Source organism: Accipiter gentilis, chromosome 16 (genome assembly GCF_929443795.1).
Source record: "Accipiter gentilis chromosome 16, bAccGen1.1, whole genome shotgun sequence".
Classification (NCBI taxonomy): Eukaryota; Metazoa; Chordata; class Aves; order Accipitriformes; family Accipitridae; genus Astur; species Astur gentilis.
Genome location: NC_064895.1, coordinates 8005259 through 8025919, shown reverse-complemented (window position 1 = coordinate 8025919; position 20661 = coordinate 8005259). Strand labels below are relative to the sequence as shown.

The window sequence follows — 20661 nt, the reverse complement described above, 5'->3', positions numbered from 1 at the left end:
AGGAATAACATAGAGTTGTTAAATAAATATTTTTTAATTTCAACATAAAAAGGGAAAAACTGCCTAATAGAGGACTTTAAATGTATGGGAATAGTGATAATACTTCTGGACTAAGGATAACAGATGTTCAAATAGTATGAAAGGCTTATTCATAAACTGTTTAGTGATATAAAAATTAAGCTTCGTTTCAGCATGTTCACATTCTTTTTCTCTTTGGTGTTTATTATTTATGTTTATGAACAGTGAACTTGGGATCCTGAAACTGAGATTCATTTATGAAAATGAAGTTCAGTTTGTGATACCAAAATGACTCCATGGAGAAAGGATACATTTAGGTTAAGATATCCGACTGAGAGACCACAGAAATAGAAACTGGACCCATGTAACTTGAATGACTAGCCACAAAGCTTGACATATGAAATCCAAATATCAAATAATAAACTGAATACTTGAATGTATCCATTAAAGCTATTTGAGTAAATTTGCATAATGAATAGCTTCATAAAATTTAGAACTGCTAGCAGACAATTTTGCAAACAGGAAGGAGGCTGCATTCACTCCATAATTTGCTCGTAGTGAGCAATTTTAACCAGTTTTTAAATGGTGAATGAAATTCCATGAATGGTGAGACTTTCCATCAAGATCATAGAGAAGAAATGTTTAGTTTTGCAATATACTTGGATTTTGCAAGTTAATCTTTTAATCAGACACATAACATCGGTTTTATGTGTTCTCCTGACAGACCAGCAGTACTCATGGTCACCTTCTCAGCACTTCAATGAAGAAAGATACTCTCCTGCTCCGAGGAATATGAAAGGATTATCTGGTAGTCGCAACCAACCACAGTTATGTTCAGCTCATACTTGTGGCTTAGCATCCCCTGAAGATTGTGAACACACCCACGACCATATCCACCATGGGCAGGAGCCAAGGCAATCGTATCTTCTCAGCCCCACGGAGAGTTGCCCGATGGACCACCATCGTTGCTCACCACGCAGCTCCATTCATTCTGAATGCATGATGATGCCCATGGTAATGGGCGATCACATGTCAAGTAGCACTTTCCCCAGAATGCACTACAGTTCACATTACGACTCAAGAGACGACTGCGCCATGTCTCACGGTAACCCTAAGATTAACCGTATTCCTGCAAATCTTTTGGACCAATTTGAGAAACAGCTTCCTCTTCACCGGGATGGGTTCCACACTTTACAGTACCAGAGGACCTCAACAGCTGCGGAACAACGCAGTGAGAGCCCAGGAAGAATACGCCATCTTGTTCATTCAGTCCAGAAACTTTTTACTAAATCTCATTCTCTGGAAGGATCATCCAAGGGCAATGTTAATGGAACAAAGGGAGACAGTCGAGGGGACGACCATCATCACGGGCACCATTCCAAGCACGGCAAAAGGAGTAAAAGTAAGGAGCGAAAACCAGAAAGCAAGCATAAATCTGGAATGAGCAGCTGGTGGAGCTCTGATGATAATTTGGACAGTGATAGCACTTACCGAACCCCTAGTGTGGTAAATAGGCACCATGCAGATCATATATCCCATTGCTATCCTGAGGCGCTCCAGGGCCATTTTGGGGATCTCTCACTGAAGACTTCCAAAAGTAACAATGATGTGAAGTGTTCGGCTTGTGAAGGGCTAGCAATGACCCCTGATGGTAAATACATGAAAAGGAGTTCTTGGTCCACGCTTACAGTAAGTCAGGCTAAAGAAGCTTATCGCAAATCATCACTGAACTTAGATAAGCCTCTGGTTCATCAGGAAATCAAACCTTCCTTGAGGCCGTGCCATTACCTTCAGGTAAGAGGAAGATTTTCTTAAGATTTGTAATGCAAAAAGCATCAGAGTTTATGCCGTAATCACCGTAAAAAAAATACAAGCTTAATCTGTGTGTCTCTCGAAGAAAATCTGTACGGCTCACCTGATGCAAATATTCCATGAAAGTGAGAAACCTCTAGCTTTTGTCTTTGTTCATAGGGCACAAATTAAAAACTATAAAGCTGGTGTGATATAAATTAGTTTAAGGTCAGTTGATGTGTTTTCATCTTTGGAGTTCACACTAAACTTCTTGATAAAATCCATACATCAGACTAAAAAAGGGGCAGTTCTCCCAGCAGTCCAGGGGCTAGAAATACTGTTTCAAATACATCTGTGAATGAGTGATTTTAAAAACAGGCTGTGTGGAATCCTATTTTTGCGTTCTTTTATTGCTTTTCTCCAGGTTGTTGTATGTAACAGGAGAATGGATTTGCTGGTGTACTCAATTGCTTTGTCGTGATGATGATTACTCAGAAACTTCCTTTTAGTGATTGGATCATCCAAGATCATATTGAACCGAGCCTCTTTTGAGACCATACTATCAGCTCTCCTTGTTAAAAGTTACATGGGTATCTCAGGGAGATAAATATTTCAGGCCTGGGACTCAGGCTATTTGCACACTTGTTTTCTCAAGCAGCAACCAAGAAGCTCCTACTTTCTCCTACACTTAAACTCATACCTGCTGCTTGCTGCCATTTGCCACCCCAAAATCATGCTGATGTAGCCATTTACGATGCTGCATGATGATCCGGATCTTAAAGTGATATGGGTTTAAAACATAGCCTCCAAAATACTTTTTTTAGACAATTACATCATTTACAAGGCCTTGGTCCAGCACAGTCCCATGACAAGTGACATTAGCACATCAGGGTGTACAGAGAACTGCAGTGGGAGCAGCAAGGAGGGAGTAGCTGGGAGGATAACTTCTTCAGCTAGCTTTGCCACTGGAAAAAACATAGTATACAAATATTCCTTTAGGTATTTTTACCAAGTACAGCCTGCAAAGCCTGCATTGTTCTGAGTACCTTCTCTTTTATTTCTTTTTAAGGAACTTCTCTCACATTAACATGGGCAAATCCCCACTCCAGATTTATGTATTTAGAGATTTTCAGCTCCTGTAGGCTCTGCAGAAGCCAGCAAACCCAGACTGGCAACTACCCTTCTACCATGCAGAGCTCTCTCCCCTCTGAGCAATGGGGGTCTGATAGCCATGAGTCACACTTGAAGAGCCAGACCTTTTCAAATGCATATGCAGACATCCAGGATCAATCTTCTCTACTGAAACAGGGAAGGTTCCTCATTGCAGAAAAAGGAAAATAAATTGCAACCCTCATAGCATTACCATGCAAATTGATTCCAATTTAGACTGGCATCTGTGATATTTTATCATATCCGAGTACAGTTCTCATGTGTGTGAAACAGCCTGCACTTCCCTGGAAGTTTTTAATGTAACTCAACAAGCCAGAACTGGAAGCATGTCCTGTGCAGAGACTTCCACTTGTATCTGTGTTCTAAAACCATGGGTACCGCTCCAACATTAGAGTTTAGGTACGGCTAGCTTTTTCCTTACCATGACATACTTCTACCCAGACAGCTCTAGTTCCTCTACATCTCTGCTGAGTTTTGTGCTTTTCTTCTCATTATGTTTCATTGTTTCTTCTTCGCCCCCTCTTTACATCTCATTTTTCTTTGCAGAAGCCACCAGTTTTTAGCTTCCATAGGCCTTCTTACTCCCAACTTACTTCAGCATCCTCAAGTGAAGGTGAAACACTGAGTTCACAGACTAACTTGGTTACCACTAAGCTTTAGATCAAGCCCAGTGGCCAGCCTAGGGAGCAGGAAAGCACATTTTTTTGTAGAGTCATTGTTTTATGGTTTTTGTGAATTGGGATGACTACAGAAAGGAATTTTCCTGTCATTAGGAAGGTTCATCCACTGGTAGGTTCATCCAGCTTAAAATCGAGGAGATGTGAATTTAAATTGTTGCTGCACCAGAGAGTTTGTGATCTTTGGTTGTAAGCCCCTTTAAAAATGGCATAGTAGCCATTCTCTGTTCACAGGCATCCTATAATGGAAATTTAAGACTCGAGTGCTCAGTTACTACCATAAAGAATCTCTAGTTGTGTCCAAAGCAATAATACCAGGAATTCTATAACAGGAATATTCTCATTACAAAATATTAAAATAAAATTATGTTCTGTAGAGTCTGAATATTCCATTCTAAGCATAGATATCCTTCAGATTGAGTGGCTGGCTTATTCACTAGCCCAAGGTCAGCAAACAAATTGAAGGGACCCCATTCTGTCAATGTCATAACTAAATGCTTAGTTTTGAAACTTCTACTTTGAGGGATGCTGTGCTGACACGCTGTGATCATTAAGAACAGAGATATAAGTCCCATTATTAGCTCTGCCATGAACTTTCTCTCTGACCCAGGAAATGTAATTTGTTAATCAATTCACACTTCAATTACTCTAGCTGCAAAACTGAGGAGGGAAATTTAACTTTTCTTATGGCAGTGTAAGAAACATCATTAAATAATGATTGGATAAAAATAATCATTAGGTTCAGAAACTGAGAAATGTAGAGAAACATGTCAGGATCCCTAACCAGGAGAGTTTACCGCCTTGCTCCAGAATATCTGGCAATGAGAATTCAAGGGATTATGAAGTTGATTATGTAGCAGCAGATTTCCTTGAGGTGCACAAGTGAACAGATTAGCGTAAAACCCCAGGCCCTTCACAGGATCTCTGTGTTTATAGCATTACAACACATGATATTGAAAGACATTTCTCCTGAGTGATGTCAGCTACGTATTTTTTAATTCTTTTTAAAGCAAAGCTGTGAAATTATATTCCTTCAGTGATCTTATATATGAATACATAAATATACTCCAGAATAATAAAAGTTAATTTTCTGTGTTTATATATTAATATTATAAATTTATAATATATATATGGCTTTTATTCTGCTACCTAGTTATATGAGGATGAGGATTCACTGTACCCAACTCACATTTCTATCTCCTGGTCTCCTTCTTGTTACTTTTCTTTCAACGCCTGTATAAAATATTGCTACTTCTGTTTTCCACTGGAGAGTCTTCATATAAAGAGTCCCAAACTGGAAGTGGGACTCCCTTATGGGCAGTGCCTTAGGCCTGGACTTGAGGCCACGTTTTCTGTGCTGAGTTTCTAGGATTCCATTTTGTCTTCCACAGTTATTACTGAGCTGCTTTTTCCTTAAAACTGAAACTCTGAAGAGTGAACAAAGGAAATTTCTTTCTACGAAGGGAGCTTCTACCAGATTCAGAGATACCTGAAAACAGAAGATGAGAAAGGAGGTTTTGAAGGTGTCTGCACATTATATGCTTAAGTCATGTCCTAGAGTTGAAAGCAGGTATTTCCTTAACCTGGAAAATTTCCAAGCTTAGTCTCTGGCTCCTCTCTTAGGGTCTCACACTCCCTGATCCTCCACAGAGAGCCCTTGCAGGTGGGGGATCTCCTTGGATGGGGAGTGTGCTGTTGTAAGTCCGAGGTGATTCAGTCAACGTGCCTTGTTCCAGCATGGGTGGTCATCTAGCCCTGAATTGGACAGTTTCAGAGAACTAAATTAGTAGAAATAAAGCTGTATAAAATAGTGATTATTTTTCTCATCTAAAGCTCGGTTCAGATTTGCATCACTCCTGCTACAGTGGAGGTGGTGGGAACATGCAGAGAGAAGGGAGAGGGGACGAGAGGAAAGCCCCTTTGGGCTCCAGCTCCTTGTTAAATCGGCTGAGCTGTAACACCAACCAGACGGTCAACTACCACCGCAAAAGCAGAGAGCGGACATTCGTAACTGTACACTAATAGCATTTATCAGATTCTTGTGAATGATTAGCAACAGTGTTTATGTATGGGCCTTTAATTTCTCTCTTGAATGCAGACAAATTGAGCTAGAAATGCATTTCTGGGCACCAAACGCTTCTGTCATCTCACTCAACAGGCAGAATAGTCCAGGTAGATCACACATGCAGTAAAGCGCATTTTCGTATAGTTTTAGGTATCATGGCTGCTACCGTATTCCATGTCATTTTAATTTTAATGTAAAATATGTTAAGAAAAAGATAAATGAGATGTGAGATCTCTTCTGTCTTCATCAGCTGTTTTGGCTAATTAGGTTCAACACGTATACAGTGCAATGACTTTGATTAATTTCACTCTGATATGAGTACTAGTGGGGAGTAAAGATTTTCAACAGAAAAAATGGATATGAACTAGATAGCTGTGCTAAAATGATGAATGCAAAAGCGTCGCTTACAGTTTTCAGGACTGAAATACCTGTGAATGCTAGTTAAAGAAAAGTAATTCCTACAATACAGCCGAAAGACAGGCAAGAGCATAGCACTCACCATCACTGAAGTTCTGGAGCACAGTGCTACATGTCACTGATTAATATTCCTCCCTCAGCCATTCAACAGCCTGCGAAGCAGCAAGCAATCAAGGTAAACATACCACAAGGTACAGTGAATGAGTCAGCACTAAAAAATAAAATAGCATGTTGTTCTAAAAATGGCTTCAGCCCACTCCTGTCTTCCTAGTGCATTTAAGTACTAGCGTCATCCATTACAGCAGTGGCACTGTTAAGCATGCGGGTAATAATGTCAGCTGTGTACTCTACAGAATGAAAGAAAAGCACAAGAGTTGGTCTCTTAAAAAAAGAAAAAAGCAGCAGTTTCAACGAGGCTCTTTGCTGGTTTAAGTTATGCCTACATGGAGAAGGCTTTGAGGACAAGCTAGTGGATAAATAGGCATTAAGCCCCCAGTTACATTTTTCCAGGAACTCTTCTGGGGACAGGACAGATTCCCACAAATGAGACCGTTGCCCTCAAGAGATATGCTACTGCTTTCCACTCTCCCTCTGGTTTGCAAGGATGGATGGATTTGAACTCAATGCACCTTTCTCAGCACTTCATCTTTGTGAAACTAGATTGTATCTGTTTGCTTGACATAAAACCCATATATGAAGTACAGAAACTATATCCAATACTCTACCAAGTGATGCATACAGTGGAGTTAGCCAGAGCTAGCAGTGTTTTGATACCAGCATCCAAATCACTATCACCCACGCTGCCTTCACAATGATTTATGACCAGCCACCACTCCAGAATTACCTGGGTTGTTTCCACTGCAGGCAAAGCTCGTATAGATGGTAGGGAAGCAGGGTAGTCTGCATCCTGAATCAGCATGGACATGTGCTGTACCATTTTGATTTCTACAGCCCATTACAGCCCCACGAGGATGTGTCAGCTAGCCCTGTGCCCTCGCAGTCAGGAGTGGAGATGTGCAAGAGAGACTGTAATGCCCAGACACTAAGGGAAGGGATGGGACAGTTAATGCCCTGCAGTCCATGCGCAGTGCTAATGTCAGCCTGCAACATCTGGTGCAGCACCTGGGGCCGCTCTGTGGAGTTATTCCCCAGGTCAGTAAGGGTGTAATCCTCCCATACAGAGCAGCAAGCTCAACCACTCATACTTGTTCCTTATAATGTTCTCTCTACCCATCATACCTCTGAAGTATTGCACTTACGATTTTAAGAACATTAACTAAAAAGGATTTAATAAAGCCAACACTTCCCTGTATTTACAGAAAGCTGATGGTTTCATGTGTCACAAAAAACCAGAATACTTCTTAAATACCCCTTCCAAGGGAAAAAGAAGGGGAGGGTGGAGGGGAATAAATACATTCAATCAATGATGGTGTAAAGCTCTGACCAAACAGTTGTCTCAGGTTACTGGTATCTTGAATTACGGTGTTAATCAATGATACAGCAGCGCGCTGCTTCCATGCCCGTGTACTAGGATGCTCATACTGGCTGAAATGAATTGCTGAAGCTTTTTTCCAAACAAGAGTAGAAAGATTTCAGAGTTAGTATTTTCTTAAAGCTGCCAAAACAAGTCCCTATTACTGTAGAAATGTCAGAGAGGCCGTGATCCCACTGCCCTTTAATCAGGGGGAATTGTCCTCCTTTATAACATTACTACAGCATGTTGCCAAATTGTTTTTCAACATTCCCTTTACCGAAGTTGAAAGCTGACCTTTGCAGTTGTTACCCAAAGATGTCACTGGTTCTGAAGAAGTTTTCAGCCAAGAGTAACTTATTATTTTATACACTCAGGCCAGTTGCATCTGTCAAATGAGACTGCCAGGAACGCGCACGCGGGGCTGTACTGACTGCACACTCTCCTATGCTGCAGGCTTGCTGCCTACAGCAGCCCCAGCTCCTCTCCTGAGCAGTCTATACCATTTTTCCTGCAAGGATGTGACTGTAAAAAATGGTGAAGCATTCATAAATGTTGCTTTGTTGTCTGTTTGGGGGGTGGGGGGGATTCCATCTGGTTTTGACCATCTTACAGTGCTGTGCTTAAAGCTTGGTTTTTAAAGTGGAATTGCAGGTGCGGTTAGATGGCTGAATGTCTATATGGACAAGGTCGCTGGTACTTCTGGAGGGGAACTGGTCTTTTGAAAAGTTTGCAGATATTTAAGCATTAACTAGTAGCTAGACAGGAAAAAATGCCTCATTTCACTCTGTAAGCTAAATAATTAGAGTCAACTGGAGTTAACTGTTCAAAGCTGTCAATTGTTAGTTAAAATGAGAAAAATGGATGAAAGGCAATTGTATATATATTTTTATATAACCTTCAAAATTATTTATGTGTTAAAGACATGCACTGTTTTTTTCAGTAGTAGCCCTATAACAAATAGAAAAAGAGGTGATATCATTTCCTGCTTAGGTTAAATAAGACACCGTTTACTACAGGCCATCTTTTGGGTCATCCCTGTGTACGCTGCCTTTTAGGTTCTTCTTCCCTATCTAGCCTTGTAATAGCTCTGCAACGTTGGAGTCCTTGCTACATCTTCAGTCTCTGTGGGTTTAGGTGCATTGTAAGTACGTTGGGAGCACCTCTCCCTTTCTTCCTTTAAGGGCATTTTGGTCTCTGACTCTATACTTCTGTGACCATGAATGGTCTGTGGGGTCTTGCCCCACTCACACAGGTGATGATAAGGTGACGACTCTGAATTTCCCTTAGGTCTGCAGTGGTAAAGGCAAAGATATTTCCAGAGGGACCTACAGGTGATTTGGCTGACAGGTCATGCAATGTCAAGAGTCTGGGCTGAAGGGGCTGATGATACTTCATTTTCCCATTTCTGAAAGTGGCTAGAAAAGGACAGAATAGTAACCCACTGCAACGCCTGCGTTGTGCCGCTCGGGGCCCCAGCTGCCTGCGGGAGCGTTGGACGTGGTGCAGCGAGGCCGCAGGGGTGCAGGTGACCCCCGTGAGCAGGAGCGGGTGCCTCACGCCCTCAGAGAGCCTTGTCTCCCACAGCTTCGTCAGTCACAAAACCCAGGCTGGTTTCCTTCACTGTTCTGTGCAGGTAGCTCAGCTCCTTTCGCTCTGCAAATGTGATTCAGGCGATTCAGTCTACCTCTCCCAAAAATACCTGCCAGGAAAACTCATAGTTAGCTTCAGTTGCTGATCTTGTGGTCCCCTGGGCCTCGTCTGCTGCCCTGTCAGTCAGGCAGCTCAGCTGGCAGGTATATTCCTGGCTCCCCTTCACGTGTAGTGAGTGATAAGCTGCAATCCAGTTTAGGTCATTAGCCTTTTGATGCTTGGTCTTAGCAGAATTTGCACTGTAATTAAATTAATTCACTTTATAGAGAAAGCTGTAAAGGAAAATGCAGCTGTGAGCTGGCCCCAAAAGGCAAGGAGATAGAAAAACAAACTCTGGGTGCATGACTATTGTAAATTAATTGGCAGAAATGCTGCATTTTGTGGCAAGCGTGAAAAGTTCCAAGTTTTGGTCTTTGATGCTTCTGTGGACCTCCATTATTGAAATAATTGCTACCTCATGCTACATCTATGCTATCAAACTGCACAGTGTCAGGATAGTTTCCTTGGCACTGCATCCTGATCCTCCATGCTGTGATGTGGCTCAGCCTGTCTTGGGCATTGTTTTCATCCAAGCCAGCCAGTATTTCCCTAAACAGTTCCTGGGTACGGTTCAGGACTTAGCACAGGCCAGGGACCGTTCCTGGTAGTGACACACTGGTTTGGAGGCAAAGATTGCTCAATAGCATGGGTGTAGAGTGCTGCAGGCCAGCTCACCCCCAGGCAAGACAGTGGGTCTTCATTTACTAATGTATGCACAGTCCTAGGGTAATCACCATGTAATCACCATTTTCATCCTTCGCTCTCGCTAGTACTGACAATTGTGCAGCAGCACAGCAAGTTGGAGCAACTCGCCAGTTCAGCTGAAAACTTATCTTTGCTTATCTTTATTATTGTTGGTAGGGTAATTTTCCAGGCAGCACTCTAAGTCACTTTACCATTACTAGCATTGCTTGAAAAGCTGAATATTGTTTCAGGAAAACCTGCCCCACTAAAGTTGATGGTAGTATAATTTTAAAGCAGCTGAAGCTGGCCGCAGAGCAGCATCCTGGGTCGCTTACCAAAGGAAATATTCAGCCAACTGGTTTCTTGGTTGAAACCCTACTGTTTTTGTGGTTGAATCCCTACTGGTTTTGTGTCTTAGATTGAGAGGCTATATTTATCTAGGTTCTCATTTAAGTACAGGCCAAGCCCTCCCTTTGGTCCAAGCTCATCTCATATCAATGTTCTGGCACAAGATCTCTGTAAGCTCAAGGCTTAGCAGGCTAAAATCACTTATAGCGTGGACAAGCCCACCACTACCTCTCTCCACCGTGTCAAAACGGCACAGAGTCCAGAAGGTCCCAGAGAGACCCCGCGACGTTAATGCAGCCTTGCTAGGAACTACACATGAAAATCTAAGATCAGGTAGTAAATAATGCTAGTACTGGTTTGCCTATTCAAACATCTCCCAGCTGGAATATTATGTTTGTGTTCTGTGATCTGCATGGGTGTCCAGTCCATTCCCAACTCCCAAATTCCTGAATACAAGTTTTCAACCTAGTGTAAAGCATATATTGTTTGGGATCGATGTGATTTTCTTCCTCTTTCTGTGATACTATGGCTGTTCATAGCAAAGCCTGGAGAGAATGCCTGGCAAGGAAAAGATGCCTTTTGCTTTCTCGGATTAGCTCCTGCCTTGATGGACAGGGTCAACAGACTTTCGGGGAATGCTGCAAGAACTCTCTGTGCTTCTGAGCTGTCAAGCAGTTCAGGGACCAGGGGGTGGCATGTAAAAATTAAAGCTAATTAGGAGGATTGGCATTGTTAGTGATGAGGAGGAGTCCCTGGTATATTTTGTAGAGATTTTTGAATGGCTTCATTGTATAATTCACAGTCTTTGAACAATGAATCAGCTCATGAAAAAAAAAAAAAAAAAAAACACAGAAAAAAAAGGAGTTAAAAATGTGTACTGAGAATGTTGTTGAGGTGTAGACACAAGGTTAACTACTGAGGAAACAAAGATTTATTTTCAGATGCTGCACTCTTCCCTCCTGAAAAAAGCTAGACCAATAGGGTCTAAAGTCCACAGCCAGTAAACAGAGGAATGTCATTTGTATCATTAACTTCAGAAGAAAATTTTAGTAACTGGTCAGTGTTCCTTCTTTAGAAAAATTTTTGAAAACACAGGAGGTCCAGCTCCCACCTCCCATTATAATCTCAAGGAAACTTTCTACCATGCTAAAAAGAATATCTGCCTGCCTTGTAAGATTGGCATCTACTTTCATCTACTTGCAGCTATGCACAAAGGCTGTTTCTCCGAAGCTCCTTGTAGAAGGAGTGATTTAAGAGAAAAACTCTTACCTACACTTTAGATTGTGTCCTTCTGGTTGGGTTTTTTTGGGGGGGTGGGGGTGGGGTGGGGTGTCATCTTCTTGATCAGGGTGAGAAAGGATAAAATTACAAAAATTACATATATACTACATAGTGTTTCATGTCTTATCCTTCTTCATATCATCTGTAGTCTGAATTCATGCACAGACAGCTTCTGTTTCTAGTAATATGTGAAATTTATATTACTAAAATAAGATTTAGGTCATAATGAATATTTCAGTGCATTTTACATCTGCATGCTAATTAAATTTCACAGGACTCCTGTGAGGTAGGTAATCCTCACCTTTGAGAATGAGAAATATGAAGAAGTGATAGTCAGCTCCCTCAGCTGAAGCCATATATTTAGAAGTGTTTCATTTTAGATAGTAAAGTGATATGCCAGATTTTCAGCAGATCAGCACTTCAGTGGTGGAACACCTTTAAAATTCTGGGAGCTGGGAGCAAATGCCATAGAAGTGGGCAACAGGAGCGGATCTGTTTTGAAATGCCACTGGCTGTTGCCAGTTTGACTTCTTTAGCTAAATCCTAAACTGAAATTAAAAAACTTGAATTAACAGTGGTCAAAGTCCAGAAAAATGAACATTTCATTGGTTCTTCCAGTTTAGACATCAGTATTTCTTAGATACAAGGTCGGGTATTCACACTGCTAGCACTGGTTCCTGAATGTGAGCCTAGATTACCTGTCTCTGATCAGATATAAGGAAGAGCTTTCCCCCCCCTAAGGGCGGTTAAACATTGGAACAGGTTGCCAAGAGAGGTTGTGGAGTGTCCATCTTTGGAAAGATTCAAAACCCAGCCGGCCACAGTCCTGGGCAACCCACTGTATCTGCCCATGCTTTGAGCAGGAGGCTGGACTAGAGACCTCCAGAGTCCCCTCCAACCTCAGTGATTCCATGATTCCTGGTTTGTTCCCAAGGTTTGGTGAATTCATCCCTGTTTTCCCTGACAACACGCTGTTGCTTACATGCAGAATCTGTGTGATCTGAGAATCAGGGGACAGACTTACTGCAAAGTCCAGTCAGGGGTGTGAAATCCATTTCTTCTGACAGGTCTAATCTGAGCACAACCAAGACACCCAACAGGGAGGACTTCTAACAAAACACAAGGATAGTGACTTTTCTTCTGAAACAAGGAAATTCGTCTTCATACTAACAACGTTTCTAGAAAACCCACTGTGAAGATGTGAGTTCAGTTTCTTCCTTAGCCTGTACAAGGTCAACCCCCCATCTTCTCAGTTCCCCAACTGCATTCTGAGCAGCAGGCTGTAAAGCAGTTTGGAGCAAAGGCACCTCTTTCTTCGTTAAGATGCTCCACAAGTTTTATCCAAGCACCCTTTCACATAAAACTCCTGCAAGTGTTTGGTCCAGGGACTCTAACTAAGCTCCCTCATTCCAGGTAAGTGCCTGGATCACGAGGCTGCAACACACCCGTTCTTGTACGTGAAGTCCTTTTCTATCCAGCCCTCCCCAGGCAATCTCTGAGTGTTCCATGAAAAGGCCATGAGTTACAAAAAGAGGAGGAGTGCATGCCAGTTTATTTATCAGCCCTAAGTCTCCTTCCCCAGCAGGCCAACTGTTACGGAATTGAAGGTGAGTATAACGTCTCCCACTGCCACATTATGGAAGGAAAGAATAAGGCTGCTCAGTTCTGTGAAAAAAAAACCCTGAATTTGTTTTTCAGAAGGTTGTTTTAGGCTGTGAATGGGAAATGAAAGAAGGGCCTTTCTATTGCCTGTAATCAGATACACTAAACCCAAGAAAGGAGAAGCATTTGAGATTTTTCCTCATGCTTTGCACCTTGGTTCCTAACTAAAGGGACATTTTGGTTCCTTTTGGGTGCTACTCTGAAGGAGCTAACTCTCCTAAATGCCTTTTAGGGGGAATTTAGGGTCCTACCTCAGGTTCTGGAGTTCACTGTCAGGATCAGCTCAATAAACTGTGGTAAGTTTTAGGTACTGGGTGCTTTAATAAAATTGGCCCTTAGTGACTAATGTAAGATATCACACTGAATCAGTAGCAGAACAATTAAAAGATACCAAATTTCCTGAACCTGGCTGTGCTCCTCACAACAACAGTGCATGAAATTTGTGAAAGAGACTCATCATTCTCCGTAATAGTTATAACCAAATCAGCAGCCGGTGACAAAATTAAATGAAAAGATCCAGACCTTGTCGGCTCGTTGTTCTTACAAAAGGAAATTCATATGGTAATATGCAGTCTCTCTCCTCTGTGGATAGAAACTGCATATACAAGGATTCATGTTAACATCTAGAACAGGAGGAAGGCCTTTTTAGACATTATAAATATCAGTACTCATCACTATATGCAAGTAGATAATTAGGGTAATTATTCCCAATTAGCAGCTGCAAGCCCTGCAGATGGGAATTTCAGGGGCTGGTAACTATTGTAAGAAAGCATTTCTGCAAGCTGCAAAGCCCTTTTCATGTTTTGGAAAATACACATTTAATGACCCTCATACATGCTGTTAAATATTTTTGTTAATATTTCAAAATAAAATTCTTTCCTGCACTGGCATAATACTTCTGCTTTTCTTTAAAGCTGTGTTGGGGTCCAAGATGGCCTGGATTGGGAAAGATTTTTCCAAGTATTTAACCTATCAGCTAAAGTAAATGATGAACCAGGCCAAAATGGGACTCAAAATTTGCTTTTATTCTCAGACATGAGGAAAAACAATGTCAAGTGCCCTTTCGTTGGCTTGTGAAGACAGCATAAGGACTCCAGCTGTTTTCCTAGGCTCTGCGTGAAACCTTCTGAGAGAACATATTGTCAAACTTGCTTGCCAGGCTCCAGAAGCATTTTTCCCTGTGTTCATTGTATTCTGCTCCTTTAAATGGCTCCAGGGCAAAAAAATACACATATTTTAATTGTGAATAATATTTTTTCAACCACAAAGGCTTCTGTGATATCTAACGAGTTGCCCTGATTAGAAAGGGATTCTTGGTGCATTTGTATGTACCCTGAGTATATCATAGGCACAAATGGAGCAGGGCTTCTTCAGTTTTTAGCTTTTATATGAATTCATTGAATTCAGGAAGCAAAAGAAATGTAATCAGCAAAAATAGTAAGGCACATGACTGTAACATTTGTCCTCATGAAGCTCCTTATCACAGTGAAGAAACTTAATTTTTTAGATACATTAATGTAAAAAATCAGTCATTCCTATCTTTTAAAGTAAGACTTCAACTTCAATCAACAAATAAGCCTGTGTTTACTCACTTAAATCCAGTTCTTATCTAGTTATTTGAACACGGAATTTCAGACAAAGTTGAGAAACTAATCATTTTTTACATTTGAGTAAGTAAAAGGTTATTGATCAATGTCTTTTTCAACTTTCTATTTAATTATCTTCAAGCTAAAATGAAGGAAAGAAATTTCAAGCCAAAATAATTATTCTATGAAAAAGTTATGAGGTTTTTGATAAAAGAATATTAAGACTGAACATAATAATTCAGCTTTAGTACAGAAAATTGAACAGTATAGCTTGCAGTGGGCCCATGATTTTTCAGCATTTTGAATTTGTTTTTAGCTATGCTGACATACAAGTAATAAAGAAGATTTAAAAGTTAGAGTATGTTTGTATGATATCAATTCTTTTTTCTTAATATAGCTCTCTAATTCAGATTTTTACAGTTAATAGTGTTGCCAGCTGTAGATGAAAAAAAAAAAAGCTTAAGAAAATATATTTATTTTGTATATTTTAGGAGTCTGGCTGTTACAAGTATCACTACCTGTAAATACCTTTTAGGTTTCCTAGAATCTCAAATAACCTTCCTCCAACATTAATCTCGTACATACTAGGGCTTAGGAAAGAAATGAGGATGATGTATCACATTTACAGGCTTCAAGTTTGGGAATATTTTTCATGCTGCCTTTCCAATCACCATTCAAAACTGAATAATATCAAAAGTTTGTTTCTTTGCATGATCTAACCCATATTTCTTATAGATTCATGCTCTGTCCTATTACTTCATATAAGAATATAACTCATAATTTTTTTCTCTGATATTTGTCTCGTAACATTTTTCTGATCTGTGCTATCTGTTTCATCTCTTTTTATCTGCCTTCATCTTCAGTCTTTCTTTTTTCTCTCCTGAGCTTGTTTCTTTAACTTAATGTCTCTATTTTCACTTGTTCACCCCCTTTAAAAACTTTGTTTCCCCCTTAATCCCTTTTTGGGACTCAAAGCACCAGATCTGTTCACCTGGTGTGTGGCTAATTTGTGTATCTTGAAAGGGCAGTAAAGATGACAGGCAGATCATTAGTTGTTTAAATCCAATCTCCAAGACTTCTGAAACCACTGGGAACATTTGCTTCAGCTCCGCAGTGAACTCTGTCTGAAGAAGGTCTCAAATATGTTTGACTTGAAAGTCTTTATTAGACATCTGGCTTTGCAGAAACTCCTTAATATAGGTTTAACTGGAAATTCAGATTTGTAGTATATTGGTAAATAATGCCATTGTACTGTTTAATATATATGAAGTCATTATGTTGATAAAGGATTTGATGCTGCCAAATGCATCAGCCCTCATCCACTGATGTACTCTATCACATCCTTCGTTTTAACCATGAATCATTATAATGGATTTCAGAGAGCTGCTTATATCCTTTCAGTTAAGTAAATGCTTAAGTGTGTTTCTGGATTAGGACCAGAGGACTCAGCACCTTGGAAGATTAAACAAAAAGCAAAGAATCAGCAATACTGGCAGCAACAGGCTTGCTGGGTTTATCTGTAAGTCTTAAAACTAGGCTGATTTCACTTTGGATTGGAAAATCTACTCCTGCTCAATTCTCTGCCAATTTGTGGTGCAGAGAGATATCCATCCATCAGATGTGGATTATCTCACTACCAATCTTACTATTTGAAAAACCACCTCAACTGCGTGAAAGCAGCCCCGACCAAATGTATTAATAATTAACTGGCTATGTTCCTGATACGTTACAGCCTCTATGAACTATTTTGCAATTTCTAAATAAGAAAAAAAAGATAAATTGCCACATTTGCTTTTCGTTTCAGAGAATTTTGCCCTAAATCAGAATCCTATCCATTTATGCAAAAATCACAGCTTAGTTTAACTTAAATACTTCGTTCACCTTCCTGAAAAGCAGCCAAAGCCCCTGAAGTGCTCTGAAGTGCTCAGCTGAGACATCTGATCAACTTACTGTTTATCAGCTGAAAATCTGTGTGCAAACTTTTAAGAGGTTAAGCTAAGCTACTTTCTGCAATTTAGAGCATGTCTACAGATAGATACTGCAGCTCAGCTCACAAACTGTGACTTGATTGTTCCTTAGGTTCCAACACTTATAAACTGAAAATTTCCAATCTTGAAGTTGGAATTAAATTGCCAAATCATTTGAGGACCTTTGATATTTCTAAGTGGTCTGTTTCTGAAGAATAAAAAAATCATGACTTGTCTTTGTAAAATGAAGAATTGAAGGAAGTATTTAAATAGCTGAAAAGAATTACACACATTTTGCATGTGTGTTTTATGGTCTTCATTAGGTACCTCAGGATGAATGGGGAGGATACCCAGCCGGTGGGAAAGACGAAGAGATCCCCTGCAGAAGAATGAGAAGTGGAAGCTATATTAAGGCCATGGGAGATGAAGAAAGTGGAGACTCTGATACTAGCCCCAAGACATCACCAAAATTAACGGTTCGACCAGAGTCATTATTAAAATCCATTGGACAAAGACCACTGGGAGATCATCAAAAGTAAGTTTCACTATACCATGTTATACACCTTTCTGAAAGTTGCCATGACCTGGGTAATTTTTCTTTGTGTCTTACTGGTAGTGGTCAGTATCCATGAGAAAATATGATACTGTAGTTAAAAAGCTAACTTTTGTGTCTTTGTTTTAAATTAGCTACAGTTTCTTATGATTACTGGATGAAAAACTGCCATCCTCCTCCATCATGTAAAAAACCTGCCACTTCAAAAGTGTTTGTAACATTTACTGAAGGAAATATATCCATATATTTATCAAAAGTTTAAAATTCTGATTATTTCTTCTCTAGAAGGATTGTTTTGTTATAAGTCTTTGTTATTTCATTGTTTTCTCTGAAATAGAAAATACACTCTATTCTACACTAGGCATAATAAAAAATATATAATTGTATCATATATTTGGCATCTTCCACCTTTCTTATCAGTACAATGCTTTATGTATCAGCTAAACTGAATCATACTTATGAAAACATATTGTGGAGGGTTTTGTTTGGGTTTTTTTTTATTCATACTACCTACAACATGGCCTATTAAATAACTAAATCAAATTTTAAAACTATAGGAAAACATGCAGTTATATATGTTTTCCAATAGATCTTTATATTTCTCTCCTTTTTATTCTTTCAATATGTCGTTTTATAACTAAATTGTAAGTATACTTCTGAAGACAGTTTCAAAGTGGTAGCTTGATTTCAAATCTGCAGCTTCTATTAATGTGACTGGGTGTTTTTCATGGCTCAGAAAATTGATCTTTTTGCCTGGGAGAAATATATGAAACGAAGAAATTAAGAGTGAAACCTTTGATCTAAGGTTATTTATTGTTCTGTAGGTAATACCATGCATAGTATACCACAGTGACTCACCTTTTCATAAAATAAAATAAAACAAAACAAAAAGCTTAGGCAAAAAATCCTTTTGGCTTAATTAAATTGAATTGGTTAGCTTGCAATCTGGAAGAAAACCATTGACTTTCACTATTACTGAAGAGAACAGTTTAGAACTCTATTGTTTCAGATAGCTTTCTCACACATTTCTGTAGGCTCAATTCAGATGCACAAAGGTGTCCGTACCATAAGATTTCTGAGATACCATGAAAAAAGTCTGACAGGTCTCCGCTCTTGATTGGCAACTAAAATCCAGGCAGGATACCTTATGGCATCTCAAAGGGTGCCAGAGACCTATGTTTAGGCAACTGAGCCAAATTCTGAATGTGAATCTGAAGGATTTGCTAGAATATTAGGTCCAACAATGAAATTTGCTGGCAGCCCTGTACCTGGCTGATTTCCGAAGATGAAAAGATGAGCTCTTAATGACAGTGGTTGAAAGCAACATTTGAATTTTTTATGTCCTCAGTCATTGTATCTGGGCTGAAGTTTGGGCTTGAGGCATGCTGGCTACATTGACCGGTTCAGTCCAAATTTATGAAAGTCCCTGAGAAACAAAGAAGGTGGTTAATTTTGAGCTTGTGAGTACTTGTCAGGGGGAGTAGAGGTCTTTCAGGATGAGGAGCCCATAATTTCTCAGCCATGGTGAAGACATATGTTGTAAATCCTTTGGTCCTGGATATTTTAGTAAATGGCTCTGAAAGCTGTGGGTCCTGAAAAGGGTGATAATCCTCATGGGATAAGATGTGCTAAGGGAGGGTGAACTAATGTCTGTGGCTTGTTAAGAGTCACCCTTCTGAAAGCAACGGGGAAAGAGGAGATAGTTGACTTTCTTAGACTTCCCCACATCAACTGGCTGTCTTCCTGCTGGTAAATCAAACATTTCCAGAACACAGACCTGAGTATGTAAACCTGACCGTGTACACTGACAAAGTTTTGGAGTGGTCCCTGGCAAACTTGTTGCCTGGGTCTATTAGCGCTGTCCCAGCCACTGCCTGGCCGTGTTCGGGGCATTGGTGTAGGCCAGGGAACGTTCCCAGGAGGCAGTTTGGATGCAGCCATCCTGTGTTGGAGCGTATGCCATATCCATGCTAGTAACGCAAACAAAAACCTTCTCTCAGAGACAATTCTAACTTTCCAAGTACTTAGACCAAATAAAATGTATTCTATTCTGTTCTTTGTTTTCGGCTACAGTTGGGTCTCCCACAAGTGAATGTAGATAACAGCACAGATTTTCCAGCGAGTGGCAGGTCTCAGTGCCTGCCTTAGACCCCTACAGCTTATAAACAGATCCAGACAGCATCTAGACACACGTATTCAAACAAAGAATGTGTTTCAAGAAAAAAAGTCTTTCTGATCTGTTAAATCCTGAAGGCAGGTGTTTATTAGTAGGTCAGTACTAAATGTTGTGTCTTCTGTCAGTTTTCTATGTATTGCAAATACACTGCTCAAAATATAATTGATTAAAACACGAGTGTGATGCTGATGCAGTATGCTGCGGTTGACAGCTGTGCCTGTTCATGGTCCCAAAGGATTTAATGGCATAGTTACCACTAACTGCAGTCAGAAAAGGAGGAAGCTTTTTGTAATACTGTGAAATATTATTAGGGGCTCTGTTGAGAATTTGTCGCAAACACTGCACTCGGAATAATTGAGCAGCCAGGCTGCTGCTGACAGATATCTTTTAAATCCTCAGTTTTCCCTTAAACTGAGGGGCAGCCCCTTGAATCTGCCAGCCTAACATACACGGTTTTTTTCCAGTGAACCTCAGGCAGAAATGTGACAACTACTCTGGTTCTTGTATGTCTGTCTTACAAAAATCTGCAAATGTCAGCAGTCCTAAAGCAGACAGAAAATGTCTTGTCTCACGGGAATACAAAGTGCTGATCCTAAACCTGGGGTTTCACCACAAGGCATCTCCTCCCAGTATGTCTCTGTCTCCCTGTCACTGTGGTTACCTTTTACGTCTGGCAGATTTCTGTGATGGATATGGCAAGGGATGATGGTTATGGAGCCTTCCTGCCTCCTCGGGCACAGCTCAGTGATCCCCATGGCATGCCGAGTACCCTTTGTACCGCTGATCACGCTGCTGAGCCAGAAGCCAAGGTTTTGAACAGCATTCCTGCAGGTGTAGCAGGGCTGAAGAGCATTTCTGGCATGTATTAAGAGAAATTATGTAATTCAAGATGTCAGCTCCATTAGCCGGCTTTTTAGCTTGTTTACTAGGATGGAGGCAGCTAATGCACAGGAATAAAATGGGTCTCATACTCCCTTAGTCCTCTGCTTGAGTGACAGGATAGCTCAGAACTGGGGTCTGACAGAGCACCAGTAAACCTGTAATAAAAACTGAATATTGATAGTTTTGGCGGTATACAAACATGCATTGGCTGCAAAACTCAT

General features: G+C 40.4%; 1 protein-coding gene across 2 annotated transcripts in view; it reads left to right on the top strand.

The window, feature by feature from the left end:
* Nucleotides 1–20661, top strand: part of DLGAP2 (DLG associated protein 2) — a 478161-nt gene that overhangs the window by 392665 nt on the left and 64835 nt on the right. For both annotated transcript variants that reach the window (XM_049818620.1, XM_049818621.1), the window contains 2 exons: nt 743–1812; nt 17153–17364. In XM_049818620.1, coding sequence (XP_049674577.1) covers nt 743–1812; nt 17153–17364 — 1282 coding nt within the window. The remainder of the gene's footprint in view (nt 1–742; nt 1813–17152; nt 17365–20661) is intronic.